Source organism: Apostichopus japonicus, chromosome 1 (assembly GCF_037975245.1).
Source record: "Apostichopus japonicus isolate 1M-3 chromosome 1, ASM3797524v1, whole genome shotgun sequence".
NCBI lineage: Eukaryota > Metazoa > Echinodermata > Holothuroidea > Aspidochirotida > Stichopodidae > Apostichopus > Apostichopus japonicus.
Genome location: NC_092561.1, coordinates 8,699,396 through 8,719,920, shown reverse-complemented (window position 1 = coordinate 8,719,920; position 20,525 = coordinate 8,699,396). Strand labels below are relative to the sequence as shown.

Below are 20,525 nucleotides of genomic sequence, written 5' to 3'. Positions count from 1 at the left end.
TGGGAAAGGAAATTATATAAAAAAAATATATAAAAAAGAATAGTTTGAAAAGAGCGAAAGATATGATTAGGTAGAATGAGATGTGGACCATTTGACCCCAGAATAAATAATCCTGTATTTCGGTGCAGCATGTGCGATGCAAAGACAAGGTGTTGTGGCAATTCTATAACGGGCCTAGGGGTAGGCTGGCACGAATCTGATCCTGTGGGCCCAATCCGCTGGTTGGGTGGGTGCATTGTCTCTTAGATGAGACTAAAGGACAACCACATGGAAGTGTGATATTAAGAAAATCTCTTGTGGGAGAGTCATCTTGGATATGCTGTACACACATAGACCTGAAACTTTTGGACATTGTCTGCACAGAGACATGAAACTTGTGGACATGTCTGCACATAGCCATGAAACTTGTGGACATGTCTGCACATAGCCATGAAACTTGTGGACATGTCTGCACCTAGCCATGAAACTTGTGGACATGTCTGCACATAGACCTGAAACCTGTGGACATGTCTGCACCTAGCCATGAAACTTGTGGACATGTCTGCACCTAGCCATGAAACTTGTGGACATGTCTGCACTTATCCATGAAACTTGTGGACATGTCTGCACATAGACATGAAACTTGTGGACATGTCTGCACATAGACATGAAACTTGTGGACATTGTCTGCTCTTTCAGGGATACCTTCTTGGCAAAATTTAGTCTTGATACGTTATAGTCTTTCCAACAAAAAAAAACGAAACATTTTAGTCCTAGTAGTATTTCTGGATTTCAAGATATTCACCTCAAATATATGCTCAAAATCAGGAATGCTCCTTAAAGGGCTGAATTGATGATGACATCAGGCTGGCCAGGCAGGACTAATTGTTAATATAATCCATTGTTTAATCAAATTCATATACTTCAATCAAAAAATGTTCTCTTAATGTTGTATTAACAATGGAGTACCTTCAAAAGATTAAATTGACACGGTTGGTCCTTGGCAAATTCCTAATAGTGAAGATGTATAAGTCTTTGCTACTTTCACATTGAGTTCTGTGTTACTAAAACTAACTAATCTGTGTGTATTCCAGTCACTATACTTAAATTGACAACCCTCTGTTGTGTCAAGGATCACTTCTTTGAGATAAAAAAAAATGGTTATTGAAATCCACTTGACCAGAAAGCAGAGTGTTTTAGAATGGTCTCCAGCATATAAATATTCCTTCTTTGTTTTTCTCTATTTTTATCATCATTATTATTTTTATCATTTTTTTGTTGCCTGGTGCACACTTTATAGTCAATTGTGAACAAGAATTTTGACATTCCCTTCTTCTCTATTTGTGCCATGGTAGCTCAAACTTTATGACTGTTTAGCATATTCAAAATATAAAATGTTGGGGGATTTGAAAGGTAATGTTAAAATTAGTCACCTCCAAAGGGGTCAAAGTTTAAAATAATTTGTCATTGTTTTCTTTCTTCATATTCATAACCACTTTAATTTTTTTCTCTCAAGGAAAAATTTGATGGTATTATAATCATACTTTTTACTTGTCATCTTTAATTAATAGATCAGAAGTTTACATTTGATATGCAGTTATTAAAGGCATTGAAGACTCGCCCCAAACCGTGTGCCGCGCTCTGAGAAAGTTAACTTTCCGTTGCTGGCAAGTAAAGTTTTTTTTCTTGTCGCTACGAAATGCAGACAGTAATGAAACGTGATACCTTGTTATCTTTTATCTAGACCTGAGATGTCCATCGCTGCTATGTACACTGTGTTGTGGGTATTGACCGTAGCTGTATGTATTGACTGTACACTAGTGTCTAATTACCAACGGTAGCAAGCTGTGTGCGTATTTTCTGGGATCGATGGTGGTGTCTTACACTTCTGTTTCACCTCATTCGAAACTAGATCAGATTACTGGCATGAGACGTTTCTTTGTGCGCGAGTTTTCACACCCTTTAAAGCTACATTAACTTGTGCTTTTCTAAAGCACTTTTATATTCGTTCAGCCAAACAGTGTACACTGTAGGATAGAGGTGTAGGTTTGGTGAATAGAACACCAGCTTTTGGCTGTTAAACCCCCCCTCCCCCCCTTCAGATGGATCATGGGCCTCCTGTTAATTTTTGTTGTATTGTTTTCCATTTTTGATTTATTTCAACAAAGAGATGGAGGTTGACATCAGTTTCTCATTGTTTGGGAGTAAATTTATTTACAATGCAATCTGAATTTGATGTAAACAAGAACAGAAATTTGGTCGATCCGTGTGACTAGGATAGTCTTGAAAATTTGCCCGTCACCCCACCTGCCCCCCCCCCCAAATAAACTAACTGAGTCAGGTCAATGAAATGTTTTGCTATCATCTTAAATCTTTATTTTTTGGGTTGATATTTATAAATGATGATATCAACAATGTGACAAATTTAACGAAAAGAATTCAATCAATAATTAATTGCTAATTATTGTTTTGTTACAGCAGTAGGGATATAATATTGTGTGTTTATAATTCATTGAAAGATTTGTAGGTAAGCCTATGTTTCAAATGTTACATCAGTAGGGATATGATATTGTGTGTTTATAATTCATGAAAAGATTTGTAGTTGAGCCTAATGTTTCAAATGTAACAGCAGTAGGGATATGATGTTGTGTGTTTATAATTCATTAAAAGATTTGTAGTTTGGCCTTTGTTTCAAATGTTACAACAGTAGGGATATGATATTGTGTGTTTATAATTCATTAAAAGATTTGTAGTTAATCCTAATGTTTCAAATGTTACAGCAGTAGGGATATGATATTGTGTGTTTATAAATCATTAAAAGATTTGTAATTAATCCTAATGTTTCAAATATTGCAACACACCAAACAATCCCAATGAGTTGACTCTCCATCTCTTTTTCCCAACCCTATGGCCCAATTCATCTACCAGCACCCCTCCTTATCCCCCACCCCCACCCATCTGTCCCCCTGCTCTTGCACTTATGCTTGGCTCAAATAAGACAATAAAAAGAGAGTAATAACTTTTTTTATTTTGCAATAGACACAAGTCAGGCAACGATGTTCTTTTCTTTCAAAGTATGATATAACTGTCTTTAACATTTTTGTGAATATTACCAAATATACTTATATCGAATTCCAAACTGTAAACACCGACTTCAAACATGTTTTAATTTACCGTTGATTTCAATTGCACCTATTGAATATTATTGTACTGTAGAAATGACATTGCTATATTTGAAATGCATGTGCCAGTCCTCTTCAGTGAATCAGATTAACAAAGACTCTGGGACATTATTTCAAACTGAGTTAAGGGGAAGGAAGGTTAGATTGGGAGATGTGGAGGGGGTTTGGAAAGAGGGACACAAGAGGGTACACAAAGTTTGTGTAAGTTTACTGTTGGAGTTTGCAATAACAAATTAAGTTAAGGTCTTTTTACATAAAATGGTTGCATGCTTTCCTGTTTTGTTAGGGAATGGGGATGTGGGAAGGTTGGTGGAGGGGAGGGGAGGTGGGTGTTAGGGATTGGGGGTGGGTGGGTGGGAGAGAGAATCTATCATATTACAATGCACATTAAAATAAAACGGTGGTGATGTTTGTCAAACTTTCTGTGTGTCTCGTGGTCGTAAATGCAATATTCTTCCTACAATGTGCTCTGAGAAATCATTAAAAAATTAAAGCATGGTTGAGGTCAATATTTATTTCATGTTTGATGTTCGACATTGTGTGCAAGAATAAACATATCATTAGATATATAGCATAGAAAATGGAGAAATATAAAACACTCTACCTGAAGATTTTACTCCTAACGTGGTATTATGCCTCTGTTCATGATGGTTGCTGGTTGCTTTTGTTCTTCCTGTAGGGGACGGAGGGGGGGGGGGGAATAATTGACGGTAATTTAGTAACTGGAAGAGCTGTGGGTCTGGTGTCAATGAGCTGTGGTAGTAACACCCTAAATCCACCACCCCTCCCAGATCCCTTGAAACTAATATATGTGAAACAGCTCATTATGTGCAATGTAGCCAAAATAATCTGATTGAAATGCCTTTGAATTCAACTTTAACCCCTCCCCCTCCCTTCCCATCCCAACAACCAAAAAGTGCTCCTTAAATTCCTGTTGTTGGTGCTTTAAGTATCATTTGCATGCTTGTGACAAAGAAACAAAATTCTGAAAACCAAAATCTTACAAGAAAGGCTGTATAACAGATATAAACATCAGTAATTCATATTCCAGAAGGGAGGTAATTTGATGTGTCCTGGAAATGTGAAGTTAATGGTAACCCTTCACCAAAATATATTGTTAACTGATCACATACTAATATAGTTTATTCGAAATACATACTTCCAGTGGTATACACAAACAGGTGGCCGGGATGGCCAGGGGAGGTGGTGGGGGGGGGGGGCACTGCCCAATTACCTTTCATCATCGGTCCAGTTCAGTCAGGGCTTTTATTACATTAATTTGTGAAAACTATGAACACTGTTACGTGTGTCAGTATACACACCCATCCCACCCCCTACCCCTCCCAGTTTGTTTTGCAACCGCACAGAAAAAGCAAGATTAGCCCTATTTATAAACACAACCTTGTATTTAGAGTAATTTATAGACCAAGTTATAGTCTACATATGCCTCAGAATGCAACATTTGAGGTCTAACTTCATTGAAGTCACACCCCCTCCTATGTCAAATCCTTCATAGAGATTCAGCCCCTACCTAAATCAGTTAGGGAAACTTAAAACCCTACCCCCCCACCCACCCCCCACCCTCACTCTGTTATAACGGAAAAGATAACGATGACCGCTGATTTTAAAGGTGAAGTTGGAATTTATTTCGTTAATAGCCTGTTCAAACATACGCCATATTTGGAGACCAAGTTTGACCTCCTGACCCCAAGCAGGGTAGTACACCAGTAATATGTGTAATATAAATATACTACGAATACAGCAAGAAGAGAACAATACAGATTACTACACACTCCAAACCTTTGAACATCATAGTTCTCTGGAAATATATTAACTGCATGACCTGATTTAGTCCATATCGCGGGGGGGGGGGGGTGGGGGTGCACGGGGCGATTGTGGGGCCCTTACAGCAGAACTTATATTCGGGTAATATGACAGTACTTGTTAGTTATAGCTAACGTTATGTGTCACGTGTAACGGCCGTGCTTTCATATAAATTGCTATGTTTAAGTACCGTATTAGCAGTATTGTGTTACATGATCCACTACGCCGCAATATTTGGTATTTCTTAACTGTATGATGGAATCTTAGGTAATTTAATTAACATGCATTTCATTGATTATATCGCGATGACACTGGTGTAGTGCCTATCGGGAACGATATATTTATAGTATCGCCTATATTTGACGTAAATTTGTAATGTCGAAATATTTGTGGCCGGAGCAGTGATTCCGGCCTCGTTGACGGTCCTGCTCTAAAACCCTTCTCTGATGAACTGAATGACTGCATGCCTCTTTAGCAGTAAATACAAAGAACGGTCTCTTAGTTTCTTTTCGTCCGAAAGGAGCTTCATGCGGTTGCGGTTCATTTAGGTGTAGAAAAGAAACATTATCCGCTATGATTGATATTTTGAATGTGACCCTTGTAAATAGAGACAGCAGTGGCGGAGCTAGGGGTATTGGTCAGGGGGCGAGAATGGTCTGTAGGGGCGTCTTTCGACACTATCTAAGCGGAGCGCCACCACATGTTGGCGCGGAGCGTACAGAAATTATTTTGAGTAAAGATACTCCCTAGATCGCCGGAAATGACCCTTTCCGGGCCTTGCTAATTTGCAGATAAACGAAGAATAAATAGGTGTCATCGCCATTTTGTCAGAAAATTACACCAACAAAATGTGACAAATGTCAATAGGTATTTAAGAGCGCAATAAAAAAGTCAGTAAAAGTAAAGTAAAAAGTGGTAAGAGGCTGAAAAGGGCGCCAGCAGTGAGTCCGAAGAACTTCAGAAGACTAAACCGATTCGTGTTGTAGAAGTAAATATCGCCTTTATAATGCCGCTACATGTTTAAGATGCACCTGTTCTTTGACTATAAGCACATGTCTTACATACTGTTATTTGAATATGAATGCACCTTTTGTGCAATCATCTGGATCATATATTGATCTGAGTTCTACACAGGCACATCGTGAATGCACTTGTAAAAACCAATATTTGGCGTATCAGTGTTGTTTTTCCGACTTTTTATTTATTTATTTACTTTCACCGACTGGCGTTTACAAATAGTAGCAGCGGTGTTGGACGTTTTCTTCTATATTTCTCGTCATATCTGGGACCAACCTTTGTTTTTGCAAGAATTATCGTGAAACGTTATCTCTTCTTTTGGGCATTAACTGTAAGTGCCTACTGCCTTCTGTGATGTGAGTTGCACGTTGTTTCATCATTGGTGTCAATTAAACGCCGATGTCTCACCCACTTCGGTTCGAGAAAATTACATGTTTTTTTCCTTTTCAATTTTAAGATTTTCGCTGGAAATATTGGGAACGATCATTTATTTTCACATTTCTTTGCTAGATCAACGGTTTTTAAACAGTGATGGCCATCTCACATTTGTTTTCGAGAACGAGAATTATTCTTCGCGGAATTAGCGGAAACAAGTTTGGAGCCGAAAGTTTACTCACGTGACTAGTACACCTATGCAGTTTGATAACGAGAAGGAACTTGCACAATTTTTAAGGTAAGTTGCAAAAAGAACACATAAAGCTTAGTAACTATTTCGATCGTCTGATTAATTAAGTACTTCTAGTAAGTGAGCTGTTTAACGTAACTGTCCCTAAGTGACCAAGTTCGCAGTAAATTTCACAATATTTTGGCATACCGATAGAAACGAGGATACTTCTCATAACCGTGCCTATTAATGACGTCACACACAGCCGTTTTCCCGCCAAATTCCCATCACAAATTTGGAATTATCATAAACGATGATAGAGTATGCCAATATAGGTTTCTACTGTTCGTAAACGTGTTTCAAATATGTCTACACGACTGGTTACATTACTTTGTTGAATAATTCATATACTGCGACAAGTTTCAACACCCAGTTGGGACAATTTTTCTCTACTGTAGTGTAATGTCCCGCTACAGAGCACTCGTATTGTCATGCATGGCTGGTTTCAAAGTGACCGGGAAGATTTGCTGACTTAACATTGCCACTTTGAATTCTACGCCATAACATTTGTCTGGTATATATATATATATGGACTTGTACGTATCGCCATTGCCAAACTGAGGAAAATAAGCGATATGTTCTAAGCCTAATTACATTTCGAGTTAAAAATATCGGAACCTGTTTCAGATTGCGAAATGATATATATCAATCGACGAATTATCGAATGAAAGGATCACGAATACACACTCACACGAATACAGTGGAGTGTTATAGCTCAGTCGTTAACGCCGGTGCCTTTCAATCATAAGGTCCCCGGTTCGAGTCACTCCAAGATTAATGTATGTCGTCCAGTTACTGAGTTGTTGACAATTGACAATTCATAATGATGGACGTAAAAATATGAATCTAAGAGACTGACTTCGGTCAGCTTGCGGCTTTGATAAGCCAATGAGGCTTCTTCGCGAGTTCCTGCTTGGAGGAGGATCTAAAATACATACATACATACACCCATACACACACCCATACATACATGCATACACTTTGGCATATCCCCTGAATTGGTGTGAATCCCGCAGAAGGTCCAGTCATCATCACCGTCATCAATAGAGAAAACGGAAAATATATAATTCTTTTGGAAAACCAGACTGTGTTCGTAATCGAGGAGGTTATTGTCTTAATTTGGAGTTTCTGTTAATTTACCACATTTGGATTTGCAGTGAAACCCCTCTTAGACTGTATTACAATTTATGCCGACTTTAAATAATCACTTAGATCATCGTAAGTCAACCACGCAAGTACTCAATATGTTCTATTCCGTGAATAACCTGAAAATACAATTTGTTATAGTCTATATATGTCCCTAGGTGTTACAACTTACAAAAAGTTCACCAATTATAACAGGAAAAGTACTGATCTCGCGGGCCCTACTCTGAAGTTGTAGTGCCGTCCTTAAAGTGTTGGTACCCCTCCAACTCAAAGTTCGTGGCTATACGAGTCTGAGTGCACATTGCCGCTTTAACCACTCTAACCACCTATATAAATGAGTTTCGACGAGTTACGGAAGATGGCCAATTATTTCGTGCAACAATTAGCCAAAATAACGTTAATAAAGAATAACTAGGAGGATCCTTTCCGGCTGTTTTCAACCTGTTGAGAGAAGAAAAAAAATGAATATATCCATGATGCAAACAATATGTACGTATTTTGAAACACATTTTCTATTATATTTTTTTGTGTACCACGTCGGGTACGTATCAGCTTAGGTACTATAACGCCACAGCCTCTTTAGACAGTACTTCGCTTAAATATCGCAACCCGTAAGATCGACAACTAAGAGCTTTCAAAGATTATCTAAACTTAACATACGTTCTGTTTGAATAACGCTGAATATTATGTCGTATGTCTATGTCGTCTCGAATAAAAGGTATGCCTTCTATTTATACCAAGTAAATCAACAGACAAAATTATGAATGGGCATAATCGACAAATTTATCAACATAATGAATGGGCATTATCGACAAATTTATCAACACCTTATGAACAGCAAGGAAACCTCGTCGCTCCTTTTTTCTTTTTCTTTTTTCTCTCAGTCATAGCGAAGAAATCCCCCACTTTTTAAACCTCAACTATTTAAGACACGAGACATTAAAAGATTTCCCGTTGATGTCTAAGATCATGATTTGCTAAAAATTAAATTTTCTTGAGGAAAATGTCACCTTCCAATGCAAGACTATTTGCTCCACTTCAGCCTAGAATCGATACAGTAGTTATATTCTGTAGTTCTCTACGAATTAAAAAAAAAATCAAAGTAAGTTCATCGAACTTATGTGGTTATAAATTCCTTACCAATTCGTATAAGCAAATCTTTCTTCCAAACTTTGTAACGACAACCACGCGCCCTCTTTCTCCAGTGTCCTGTATTGTCATAGCCTTAGCATCACATGGGGCAGGTCGTGTTTGGAGAAAGCAACCTTCTTCACTGTATTGCATAATAGACGCTGCAACCTGGATGTTACCAAGAGATAGTTCTCCCCATAAGATGTATGACCTTCTCTTAGAGTCATTGGCAATACTTAAAGGTACAAAATCCGTCATCCTTTCTACCGGAAACGGTTTCCGTAACTCATGTCTCACCTGACAGTTGTAACCGAGATTAGTAAGTGAAAACGCTTTGTTACTGCCAGAATCACATACGACTATCTTGTTATCATCCACTGCGATATGCCGAAGTTTGGTCACCTCATTTGGAAGAATCAGGGAGTGAACAAAACGTAGTTGTTTATTGAAGATGTAGACACTTTGGCTGTCAGTACCGACATAAACCTGCTCCGTAATCTGATCAATACAAGCACATGTTACACAACTATTACTAGGGTCGATATCGTCAGATAAAGTTTTGTTGCTGAAGAAACCTGTTGAAACGTCATAGAGACGAATTTCTTTTGGGTGACAAACGACAACAGCGTTGGATTCTGAAAACAATATACTGCGACGAAAGGGTCTGACAAGACGCCTTACAGTCAATTTCCGATTGAAATCAGAGCAAATCACATTGCATTCTTTGTCCATAATTACAACCTTGGGTCGTTCGTCTTCTTGCCTGCCATATATCACAATGTGTCCATCTCCACTGGTTGTCACGTGATCAACGCTACATTCCGCAATTCCACCACTATCCTTCTCAAATGTGATTAATTGATCTTTACCAAATGTACAGCCATCATCACTTGCTGATTGTATAGGACGAATTTTAATACTACTAAGTAGATTAAGCTCGGGGAATTCCTTTCGCATGTCTTTTGCCAGTGGTTGACACGCTAGCCTTATAGCAGGGACGCACTGAGTTACTGTCCAATCGTCATTCGCAGCAAGGATACTGTTCGCAGTCAATGTTAAGTTCTGAAATCTTGTAAGTCGGTTTGCAGATTGTTTTAAAATTGACTCTAGCTTGACCATGTTTTGTTCCCCTTGGGTCAACACATCACCCTTGAGGTCTACAAATTCTTGTAGGGAATCGTTTTTTTCTTTGTCTAACACCGATTTTCTCTGATCGTGAATTGATTGTCTTTCGCCTAAACTCTTTCTATAAATCACTAACGATTCCTCTGCACGTTCATCATATATTTCATTTATCTGTTTTGTAACTTTTTCAATTTCGAAGTCCCTTTTGCTCTGTATTTCTTTCAAATCATTTTCCATCTTTTTAGTCAATTGAGTTCTGCATTCGTTGTATTCGTCTTCGTTTTGTGTTAATCGAGCCGTAATCTTCTCTTTCTCTTTTACACATTGTGAATTCAATCTGTCAATTTCGTCAGTGATGGCTTTGTCCAGAGTACGTCTGACCTCCTCGGTTTTCTCTTTTACCTTGACGATGTTCAAGTTATGCTTTTTAAGTGCCACAAGTTGTCCACGAAGTTTCTTACTTTCAATTTCGGCTAAAGCTTTTACATCGTACACTTCGTGGTCTCTATGCTCACCCATCGTCCCACAAACCATACAAATAGGAAGGTTCCCACAGGTCACACAACAAATCACTGATGCCTGATCCAAATGCTGATGACATCTTGGAGCTTCTGTAAGCGTCGAAAGATCACTTGGTTTCAGGTTGTGGGCTTTAAAGTCCTTCAGAGCCAAAACTTTATTTTTATGATCCGCAAGTGTTCTATTTGTCAAATGAATTGTATGGCATTTCTCGCACAAAAAGTCTCTACATTTAAAACAGTAAGCTGATACCTCCAAATGACTTGTGCAACCAATGCATTCCCTCATTTCTTTGTTCCCAGCAGATTTTTGAAGGTGAATAAATTGAAGTAGACCATTCATATGGAAATCCGTTTTATAACCATCCACACCTTCGACGGGTATCTTAGTCTCATCTTGGCAAAGAGGACATCTGATATCAGTCAGACCAACGATGATTCTCTCCAAGCATTCTTTGCAATACCTATGAAGGCATGGCAGAAGCTTAGGATCCTTGTAGATTTCCAAACATATTGAACAACGAAAAAACTCTTCCTCGATGTCAGTCCAAGCAGAAGGGGTGGCCATTCTGGTACAGCCAGCTGTGCAATCTCGAAAGTACGAAGAAACCGGACCAATAGAAACTGTTAAAAAATAAGGTAAGAAAATCAAATGGATTCAGTCCTCGGATTTGGCAATTAGTTCCTGTCGAAAGCATTGTGGCATGGACCTATTTCTTTATTTCTCAACACCGAAACTGTAAAAGGATAGGATATTGTTGAGTAATCAAAGAGGAACATATTCGAAGCATCGATCCTAAGCATAGAAACTAATGATTATCTTTGTATTCCTTTCTAATCAACGCATTGAGTGGTTACTCTGTTCATCTGCTTGTCTATCACTGGCTAAGCGGGAGTAATCGTCATGTGAGGAGGGGGTGGGGGTGGGTTGAATAACTCGGCGGTTTTACGCAGAGAGAGCAACCCCTCTCGACGACTCTCTTGAAAAAAGTGAACTAGAGGTACATAGTGAGATCAAATCATTGCAAAGTAAGGTCATACTGGAATAGAAAGCGTGACTTTATAAAGTCACATTCTTTTTCTTCATTTGAATTGTTTATGAATTTGAGTGTTACACAGAGAGAGCAACCCCTCTCGACAGCGCTCTTGAAAATAGTGAACAAGTGAACTATAGGGGCACAAAGTGTGACCAAATCATTGCAGAGAAAAAGTCATACCGGAAATAGAAAGCCTGACTAAATAAAGTCACATTATTTTTCTTGATTTGCTCACGTACGCGCCCCCTTCTTTTATCGACTTCTATGAGCACCGGATAGGAGGGGTAAAGAAAACGTTATTCCATGGAAATGTTAATGAACGAAGCATAACACCGATTAACATAGTATCCCCTCTCATCGAAAAAGTTATCTACGCCCTATTCTTTCCAACAAGTTATGTACTGACTGATATTGGTGCAATATTAAAATGTTTCTATACAAACGATTCAAAGGACAAAATGGGTTTAGATATATGTAAATTGTCGAATAAAAAAATCAACAAATAAAAAAAAATAAAAAAGTGGTTTTAATACGAGAAGAAGTCTTTTTTTTTAATAGAATGAACGAAATCAAAATGTACTCACCTCTATAACTGAACGTGTTGAATGTGAGTTGTATTGGTTAGCCAACTCTATATTTTAAGGCTACGCTGTTTTGTACGTCACTGTTCGCTAACTGTCACACACAGCGGAAGATGTCAACTATCTATCACCTGACATACAAAGGTGACTGCACAAAGAGTTCGATGTAGTTGATATTTTAAATTTATAACTTTTCCATAAAAAGAACGGAGCACATATTTCCTTCTACCGGCCTCCACTGTTATAAAAGAATAAAAGCTCTCCAGAAGAGTCAAATAACTTTATATCAATAAATGTTTATGTTGCAAATAGACTCAGTTTAAAGGAGTTGAGAGCATTGGTGGGCACGATGTTGGCCTTGCTTGCCACTCTAACCGTTGTACCTACTCGACGAGCCACAAATGTTAAGGGTGTATATTAAATCCCGTGAGATGGAAGTATTTCCTTATATGGTAATGTAAGTTTTCCATTATGTTATCTTGCATCATCGGTACCCTATCACTGCAGGAAGGCCCTAAGTCTCTAGATACTAACACCCTCATTTAGTATATGTATACGCATTGCATGTTTCCTTTTCTCCTTTCATAAGGTTTGGCGAGCCGTATTAAGAGTGTATAAACCCTTGAAGGCGGCAGAACATTAACCATAGGGCCTCATGCGGCCCGCGAAACACTGCTATCATCCTAAATTGTATTTCTGTACCGTTTTTTTCTTTGCAAAATGACAATCGTCACACAATTCAGGTGGCTGGATATATAAGTGCAGCACATATACTTCTACTATTGGAGTCATAAGCCTAAAAAGGAGCATTCCATATATATATATCATATTTTACAGCTAAGCATCATGAAAACACAAATAGTTGTAGTAACGTAAAACACCTAAACTCACAGTTTTCTGTTTGGAAAAGAGATGTATTGCATCTCCAAGATTGGACTTTGAAATACCGGCACTACCTTTCTGAATAAAGGAATCATTTAAATTCTTAACATCTTTCAAGCACGGTCGAAACAGTAGCAATGGCCTTGAAGAATATTCGATTAACCAACTCAAAATAAATTGATGCACAGACATACTCATAATCTTGAAACACCTGATCATACTTACGACAGTGGTGGTGCGCGCAAAGTGAGTGACGAGGGTGTGTGTGGTGGGAGGGGGAGACGGGGGGGCGAGTGAGATAGCGACATCTTCATGGTCGGTCAGGGGCAAATGTTCAACCGGGGATGTTTTTACATTTGGTCGGGGAAGAATTAGACCACACCTCCGCCCCAATCGTTGCCGAAATAGCGGTGCTTCCGGGAATTGTTGACAAATGTCTCTTACATCGAAATTCCCATGCAGTCTGTTAATGACTTTTAGTGCAGTCTGTTAATGTCTTTTAGTAAGGGAGACCATTACTGAAATTGATTACATCAGAACTTCACACATGGCGTTTCTGTTTACAAATTTATTCCTTTCTCAAAATCTGACTATAAAGGTTATGAACAAGTAACGATGGCCTATACACATATGGTCTGATCAGTTTACATTCTACATACCGTCATTCGAGACCCTAATGATATTGTCAAGCAATTTGCAGACAGCAGCATTGAGTAAGAGTACAAGTGGGACTCCCTTGGTATGAGTACCAGTACAAGGCTGTAAGCACGACTATGCGTACACAATCTTGCGCTGGTAACTATACTAGTTTTATCAAATGCCGTTAGTGCGAGTCCATATCCATGTGGGCGAATTACGAGTACATGCAGCTATGCTACAATATGTATACCTGTGATGTGTCCGAGTGGATAAAGGCGGTGGCATTTGAAGCAATGAGGCTTAGCAATCGGGAGGTTCGGGGTTCGATTCCCGGCCGGGTCATAGTAAGGTGAGTTTTTCATCCAAGAGCAATCTACGGTTTTCCCATCTGAAATGACTTTCTAAATTGAAAAGATTCCAAATTTGAGTTTAAATGTTGAATTGGAAGCCACCCGACGTGTAAATTGTAATCCATAAGCCCTTGCGGGTTTCTCCCACATTTATGGTCGCTTAAGCGTCTAAATAACTGCTGATTATTATTGTTATTATTATTATTATTATATACGAGTACAAGTGCAGCAGGCTCAATATAAGGATGTTTAAAACAACGTGGTTTAGTAAAAGTAGTCGAATGGGGTGGGAGAGTTTATGTCGTATACAATTGTTGTACGGTTAAATCTCCATTACTGTAGTTACCCGTGGCTCTAAAGACATGAACCCTTGACGAATATTGTGTAGATAATGAATGTTAAGTGTGGAAAATCTGAAACGGTAAAAGAAACGTCGCCTGGTCAACGTATGCTACGTCCCTATACCCCTTAGACCCCATAGACATTCCCCCTTCTCATAGACATTCCCCCTTCTCATAGACATTGCCCGAGTAGTTACATCTATAATGAACAGCCATGGTTGGATGTCTTCAGGAGAAACCCATGTCAACTAAAGGCAGATGTTACTAGAAATTGACCCAAAATTGAACACAAAAAAAAATCGAAAACACTGTTGCCATCTCTCTATCCAATCTTTCATCACGTTGTTGAAATTTGTACAGAACACTCTGGGAAGGGTATCTGCATTTTGGTATTTGTCGCACCCATTCCTGTTTTCGACACGGCCGCAATTCCGACTGATGATCCGTGTAGATATCCAATTCAACTCTCCGCAGCTTCTGGGTTCGTCTTGTCGGTGTCGGTTGTCTGCAAGAAGAAAAAAAACCCTCTTTGTTACCAAAACAAAATAGCAATTTTTTTAAATCAATTATCAACTGATGAATAGCACGAACAGCATAAACTGTATCACGTGGTCGAAGGCAACAACCGTATACAAATATCAACAGAGGAAAGTTATGATTTTTGTAAATTTGTGAATGCTCCACCTGTCTTTTTCTACCGAGATTTTGGACATCAACAATTCTGGCTCTCACGAGTTTAAAAATGAATACGTATATGCTTACCATTGGGAAGATGTGAAGTTCTTTCGACAACCGCGTGGCCACGACTAGGTTGTTACCTTCGTCGAATATCTGCATAACCATGTACTGTGAATCATACGGCCCTGACAGTCTAGTTAGAACGGAACCTTCCTTGCTATATTGCAAGATGCTGCAACCAAGCTGCAACTGGCCTTGACCAAAATGCCTCCACAAAATGTAGACGTGACCATGGTTGTCACTGCATACACTTAGGGGAAACTGTGAGGTCCATTCGCTCGTGGCGTCTGGGCCGCTAAAGTGGCGTAATCCCTTGTGTGTGATGGCATATGCTTTATTTGAGCCAGAATCACAAACAAATATACTGTCATCATGCACAGCCATATCTCGAGATTTGCTCTTTATGTTTGGCAGAATGACTTGGTGACTATAGCTCAGTTGAGGATAAAACACGTACACGTAGCGGCTGTTGGTACCGATGTAGACTTGACGTGTATGACGATCGATAGAAACACAGGTTAAAACTCGACTTTGGGGGAAGTACTTTACAACGTCTCTCATGTTCTTCTTGATACATGAATCACTTGACACGTCAAAGATACCGATTTCATGTGGCCGAGATATTATGAACGCTTTGGTGTCAGTGAATTGAATCGTTTTGCGACTAGGGCTATAACGAATAGACACTCTGAAGCTCGAATTACGGAGAAACTTTTGCATGCCACCGCTGATTGAGCCATTAGTACGTAAATTGTTGCCTGTCATGTCCACTGCAAAGATGATAACTTTTCCATCCGAAGCTCTGCTTGTGACGACAAAATTAGCACCGAGTAGTGCGACTTCATCTATTTGACTACCATTATCATCGAGTCCAGCAATTTTGACTACTTGATTACGGTTGTCACGTAATAGGCAGCAGCTATCGATTTCCGCTGACATCAGAGTATGTGGTCTGACAAAATTGAGCCTGGCCAAAGAATCCAACTCGGGGAATTCGTTGTCCATACATGTCATAAGAGATCCACAAGCTGTACTGATAGCCGGCATACATCGCGCTGTTGTCCAGTCGCTACTGGTTTCCTGAAGACATTTCGCCGATGTGACCAGATTTTCGTATCTTGTTATCTGACGATCTAAATCACTGGAAATTATCCCCAGTTTCTCCAAGTTCTGTTCTGATTCGACTTGCAGCTTCAATTTGAACTCTCCGAATTTATTTACTATGCCATCAATTTGTTTGAGGAAATCTTTCTTTCGCCTGCTGTGATATCGCATCTTTCCACCTAGTTTTCTTTCATAGCCTATTTCCAGTGTCTTTATTCTTCTCTCGTATTTCTCATTAATTATCCTTCTAGCTTCTTCGATTTCAGATTGTCTCGCTTGCTCTAACTCATTCTCCTGTTCCTCCTTCATTCTCTTTAGCTCATTTTCGCATATCTTCAATTCTTCGTCGTTGTGGGTAAATTTTTCAGCAATCTTCTTGTCTTTCTCTGATGATAAATCTTTCAATTTATCCGCAGCACTAGAAATTGCCATCTTCAAATTCTTCTTAACTGCCTCGATATTGTCTCTTACGAGGTAAGCATCCGCCTTGTAATTTGTCACAACCGTAAGCTCTCTCTTTAACTGCTCTCTTTCGTCATTAGCCAGTTGGACGACGTCTTGCACTTCATGATTTTGGTGCACACCCAAAGTCCCACATACCATGCAGATGGGAAGGTTGACGCAACTTTGACAACATACCACAGATGGGCGATCAGTATGTGTTTGGCATGTAGGGGCCACAGTTAGCGATGCTAAATCCTTCAATGAGAGACTGGCTTCTTCAAGAATGTTTGCAGATAAAATATGCTTCCAATGTTCTTTAAATGTTCGGTTTGTAAGATGATTCTGACAACATTGATTACACAAATAATCATTGCACTTGAAACAATAGCCTGCGGTTACTAAATGTTGGCTACAGTTGATGCAGTCTTTGACGTCTCTATTGAGGAATGATTTCCGAAGCTGTAAGAATTGAACAGCCCATCCTGCCAAGAAGTCAGACTTAACTCCATAAACCCCATTGATTGGGACTGAGAACTGTTCTTGACAAAGATTACACGAGATACTGCGAATTTGGTTTTCGAATAAAGTTTTCAAGCAATCGGTACAATAACGATGTAGACACGGCAAAAGTCTGGGATCTCGTAAAAGATCGTGACAATGAGAGCATTTGATCAAGGTTTCTTCAATGTCCAACAAAGGAAACGTCTTTGCCATTGTGATGAAAGAAGTCAACGCCTGTGTAAAAAATATCATTGAAATCTTTGGAAATGCAATCACTGAAGATACAAGAAAAGATTTGCAAAATAATCACGTCAAAATTTAAAATAAAAAAAAGTAAAGATTTTTAATTGAAATTTGGGCCAACGTTGACGCCACTCGATCAACAGATGCATAGATAATGGCCGTAATGTACTATGTTCCCTTCCAGACATTTCCTTATTGAAATGGCGGGAAACTATCCTTTAAAAAAATTTACATTGTCTTTAGTAATTATCTTCTTTCAAATTGGATGAATTTTAATGATAATAATCATGTGTTATACGTTGCCAAGGCAAAAATGTGACAGATGCATATTTTTCCTTTGAACAAAAGATGTACTAATAAAGAAAATGTAACCTTTCAATGCAGTGAACACAAATTGGACCAGAAGCAATGAAGTTAGGCTGAAAACTTAGGGTGAATAGGACTTAAACAATAACTTACTCCGTTAAAGTCGTGAGACATAATTTTAAGAAAGTATTATTGGCGTAATCCGGGGACTGAATTTGTTTGCTTTGGTCATTTTGTTCTGCATTTACGGGTAAAAAAAGAAGTCCTTAATGCATATTGTATTATGATGATATAGGAATATTTTGTGAATTGGAAGAGAGTTCAACTAACTGTGAAACGTGAATGTTACATTGCTGGTTCAGGATGAAGTAAAGACAACTCAATGAAAAATGTAGTAAACTTTTTCGACTTCTTTCGAACAAATAAGTACCTCTTAAACATAAAATAATCATTTGAATGGAACGAAAGAACAACTAAGAGGAACTGAAGCCAGACATGAGGAAATGTAAAATAACACAAATAACACAAAATAACACAAAATAACACAATATAACACATGACGAGACGAGACGAGACGAGACGAAACAAAGCAAACAACAGCCAACACCGAAACGAAACTGAACGGAACAAAACGAAATGGATCTAAACTAAAGGGGGAAAGCAATAGTCAAGAGCAAAGAAAAGAAGATAAAAAAGCTTTTTGTATCTCAAAATTTACTTTCAAAGTGGTTCAAAAAGCTTTATGTACTGCTGGTGGTCAACATCTTATAGCTTATAAGTTTTGGCGGTAGACCAGGGGAGGAGGAGGGGGTATGAGCCTGTACTTGGCGGAAACGTTTGCAAGTTACACTCTATATTCTATAGTTAATTCATGACGTCTACTTCGATGAGGAACTGAAGTAGGGAAAATGTCAAAGGCGGATAGAGGGTATACTTCTAGGTACTTTTGGAGTCAAGTGACATTTTATTCACTCTTCATGGAGGCCGCAATGTTGTCTTTGGATGGCAATAAAAAGTACAACACTGACACATGAAGCATGAAGTGGTAAACACTTCATTCGGGGAGATAACACTTAAGTTTATGGCTTACATAAAGTGTTTTACGTGGGAGACACGATTCATCATATTTCATAACTTTGTAATCGTCAAGGGAGCGGAGCTGGGAATACCAACTTCACATGTCACAAGTAGACAAATTTGATTAAGATATGACTATCATTGGACTGGCGGAAATATCACACACATAGGTGTGTTTTACATTAGGACTGAGTTTCTTGTTGTCTTTGTCGATTGTTCAAATCCACGTACCCTAACCTTAACAATACCCTTAACAATATCATTCTTCCGAGGACGTGGTGATTCTATAGAAATGACGTCTGAGGACATGGAATTCCTTTGTTCAGAATACAAAACAAGTGCATACACACGCACACACACTCATATTTAAGCTACATAAAATTCGCATGTCACAACTCAACAAGTTGAGTAATATTATGCTACTATCAGAAAGAGTGAACATGACAAAAAAGACAGAATTACAATGAAACCATAAATTATTCAAATTAGGTTGACCTACCTAATCAATTCGATAAGCCATCAATTTGAATGATTGGGTTCAGTGTGAAGTTGTAAGAGATAAAAAAGGACCACCAAACAAATGCCACAAATATGATTGTGTGGTATCTTCTAGTACTATACGTCTTCGCGTGAATGATGCCCCCATCGCCAACGCTCGAAATCTTTGGCCTTGCAAATAAAATAATATCTTTTAAATTGAATTCCTTTAAATTACCAACCTAAAACATGACAAGTATTTACATCTCGCTAAAATAATACGCATACTAAGAATTGGTCGGAAAACAACGTAGTTTCTTCAAGCTGTCAACAGCTACCATGTAAAAGCATTCTTCAATGAACCAAAAATAACGTCACCATTAATCAAAGAGTGCCTTCACTTCTCCTTCAGCTGTAGAAGAAGTGAATGGTATCCCTCTATAAAAGACGGTCATAAAAGACCAAACAACTCAACTTCTTACCTGAAAATTGTGTCTCCCTCCTTTTTTTCGTTGGAGTGGTTTTCACGCAGCAAGAAGTCTAGATGCTATATACTATAGTGCACGAATGACACCACTGACTGTCACAATAGATCGCACCGTCACCTATAGTTGATGTTGCTTTTCATGAATTGAACAGAAAGAAACGGCTGTTTGACTGAGTAAAATTTATCTGATTATGAATCGGCAAAAAGTGACTAAGTGATTATCGTCACGGCAAAGACATGTGTGAACGCTTGATGAAAGGATGACGTTGTGCCGAATGTTAGTCCTGATGAATTATAATCCAAGAAAATATTTCTCTCTAGCTATTCCGGTATTCAAGATATTTCAGCATTAAAATATGCTAAATCTCTGTAATGATCCTCTAAGGGTAAAGTGACGATAGCTCAGTGCGGGCCTTAATGGTAATGTCATTTCACTGTTTTTAGAAACACTAATCACTGAACCAAAACATGTCCTTTAACTTAATTTTCAACAGAGCATCATTGTATGGCATTTAATACCACTTGTCTTTGACAAATTTAAAAAAAAGTGTTGCATCTGAGTAACTGACCTGATGGGTTGTTTATTAGACTACAGGTCCAGCCGCTTTAATTTGTGAACCTCTACTATATTTGAAGGATTATCAAAAAGTATATGTGATATAGAAATACGCATGAACTAAAAGAAGTGGCTTTAACGATTTACAGGATATAAAACATACTTTTGTGTCTATA

The 20,525-nt window shown here is 38.5% G+C and overlaps 2 protein-coding genes across 4 annotated transcripts; both read right to left on the bottom strand.

Moving 5' to 3' along the window:
• Nucleotides 1-2,409: 2,409 nt before the first annotated feature.
• On the bottom strand, nt 2,410-13,492 carry LOC139966516 (uncharacterized). The gene is made up of 3 exons (XM_071969613.1): nt 12,208-13,492; nt 8,953-11,210; nt 2,410-8,253 (listed from the first exon to the last, which is right to left on the bottom strand). The coding sequence occupies exons 2-3, from the start codon at nt 11,152-11,154 to the stop codon at nt 8,224-8,226; spliced, it is 2,232 nt and encodes a 743-aa protein (XP_071825714.1). The 5' UTR covers nt 11,155-11,210; nt 12,208-13,492; the 3' UTR covers nt 2,410-8,223.
• A 142-nt stretch (nt 13,493-13,634) lies between these two features.
• On the bottom strand, nt 13,635-20,525 carry LOC139966504 (uncharacterized). Of its 3 annotated transcripts, XM_071969599.1 has the most exons (4): nt 19,789-20,525; nt 19,329-19,498; nt 15,179-17,437; nt 13,635-14,921 (listed from the first exon to the last, which is right to left on the bottom strand). In XM_071969599.1, the coding sequence occupies exons 3-4, from the start codon at nt 17,414-17,416 to the stop codon at nt 14,877-14,879; spliced, it is 2,283 nt and encodes a 760-aa protein (XP_071825700.1). In that variant the 5' UTR covers nt 17,417-17,437; nt 19,329-19,498; nt 19,789-20,525; the 3' UTR covers nt 13,635-14,876. The 3 variants fall into 3 exon arrangements, with proteins under 3 accessions (XP_071825700.1, XP_071825691.1, XP_071825682.1); XM_071969590.1 differs by lacking the exon at nt 19,329-19,498 and having other exon boundaries at nt 19,789-20,523; XM_071969581.1 differs by lacking the exons at nt 19,329-19,498; nt 19,789-20,525 and adding an exon at nt 17,906-17,982.

Coding starts and splice junctions, on each gene's coding strand:
- LOC139966516 (XM_071969613.1), bottom strand. CDS start 11,154: ATGGCCACCCCTTCTGCTTGGACTGACATCGAGGAAGAGTTTTTTCGT. Junction 8,254..8,952: donor AGATTTGCTTATACGAATTG/GTAAGGAATTTA, acceptor TTCTCTCAACAG/GTTGAAAACAGCCGGAAAGG.
- LOC139966504 (XM_071969581.1), bottom strand. CDS start 17,926: ATGTCTCACGACTTTAACGGA. Junction 17,438..17,905: donor TGTCTCACGACTTTAACGGA/GTAAGTTATTGT, acceptor TTTTTTACACAG/GCGTTGACTTCTTTCATCAC. Junction 14,922..15,178: donor AACTTCACATCTTCCCAATG/GTAAGCATATAC, acceptor TTCTTCTTGCAG/ACAACCGACACCGACAAGAC.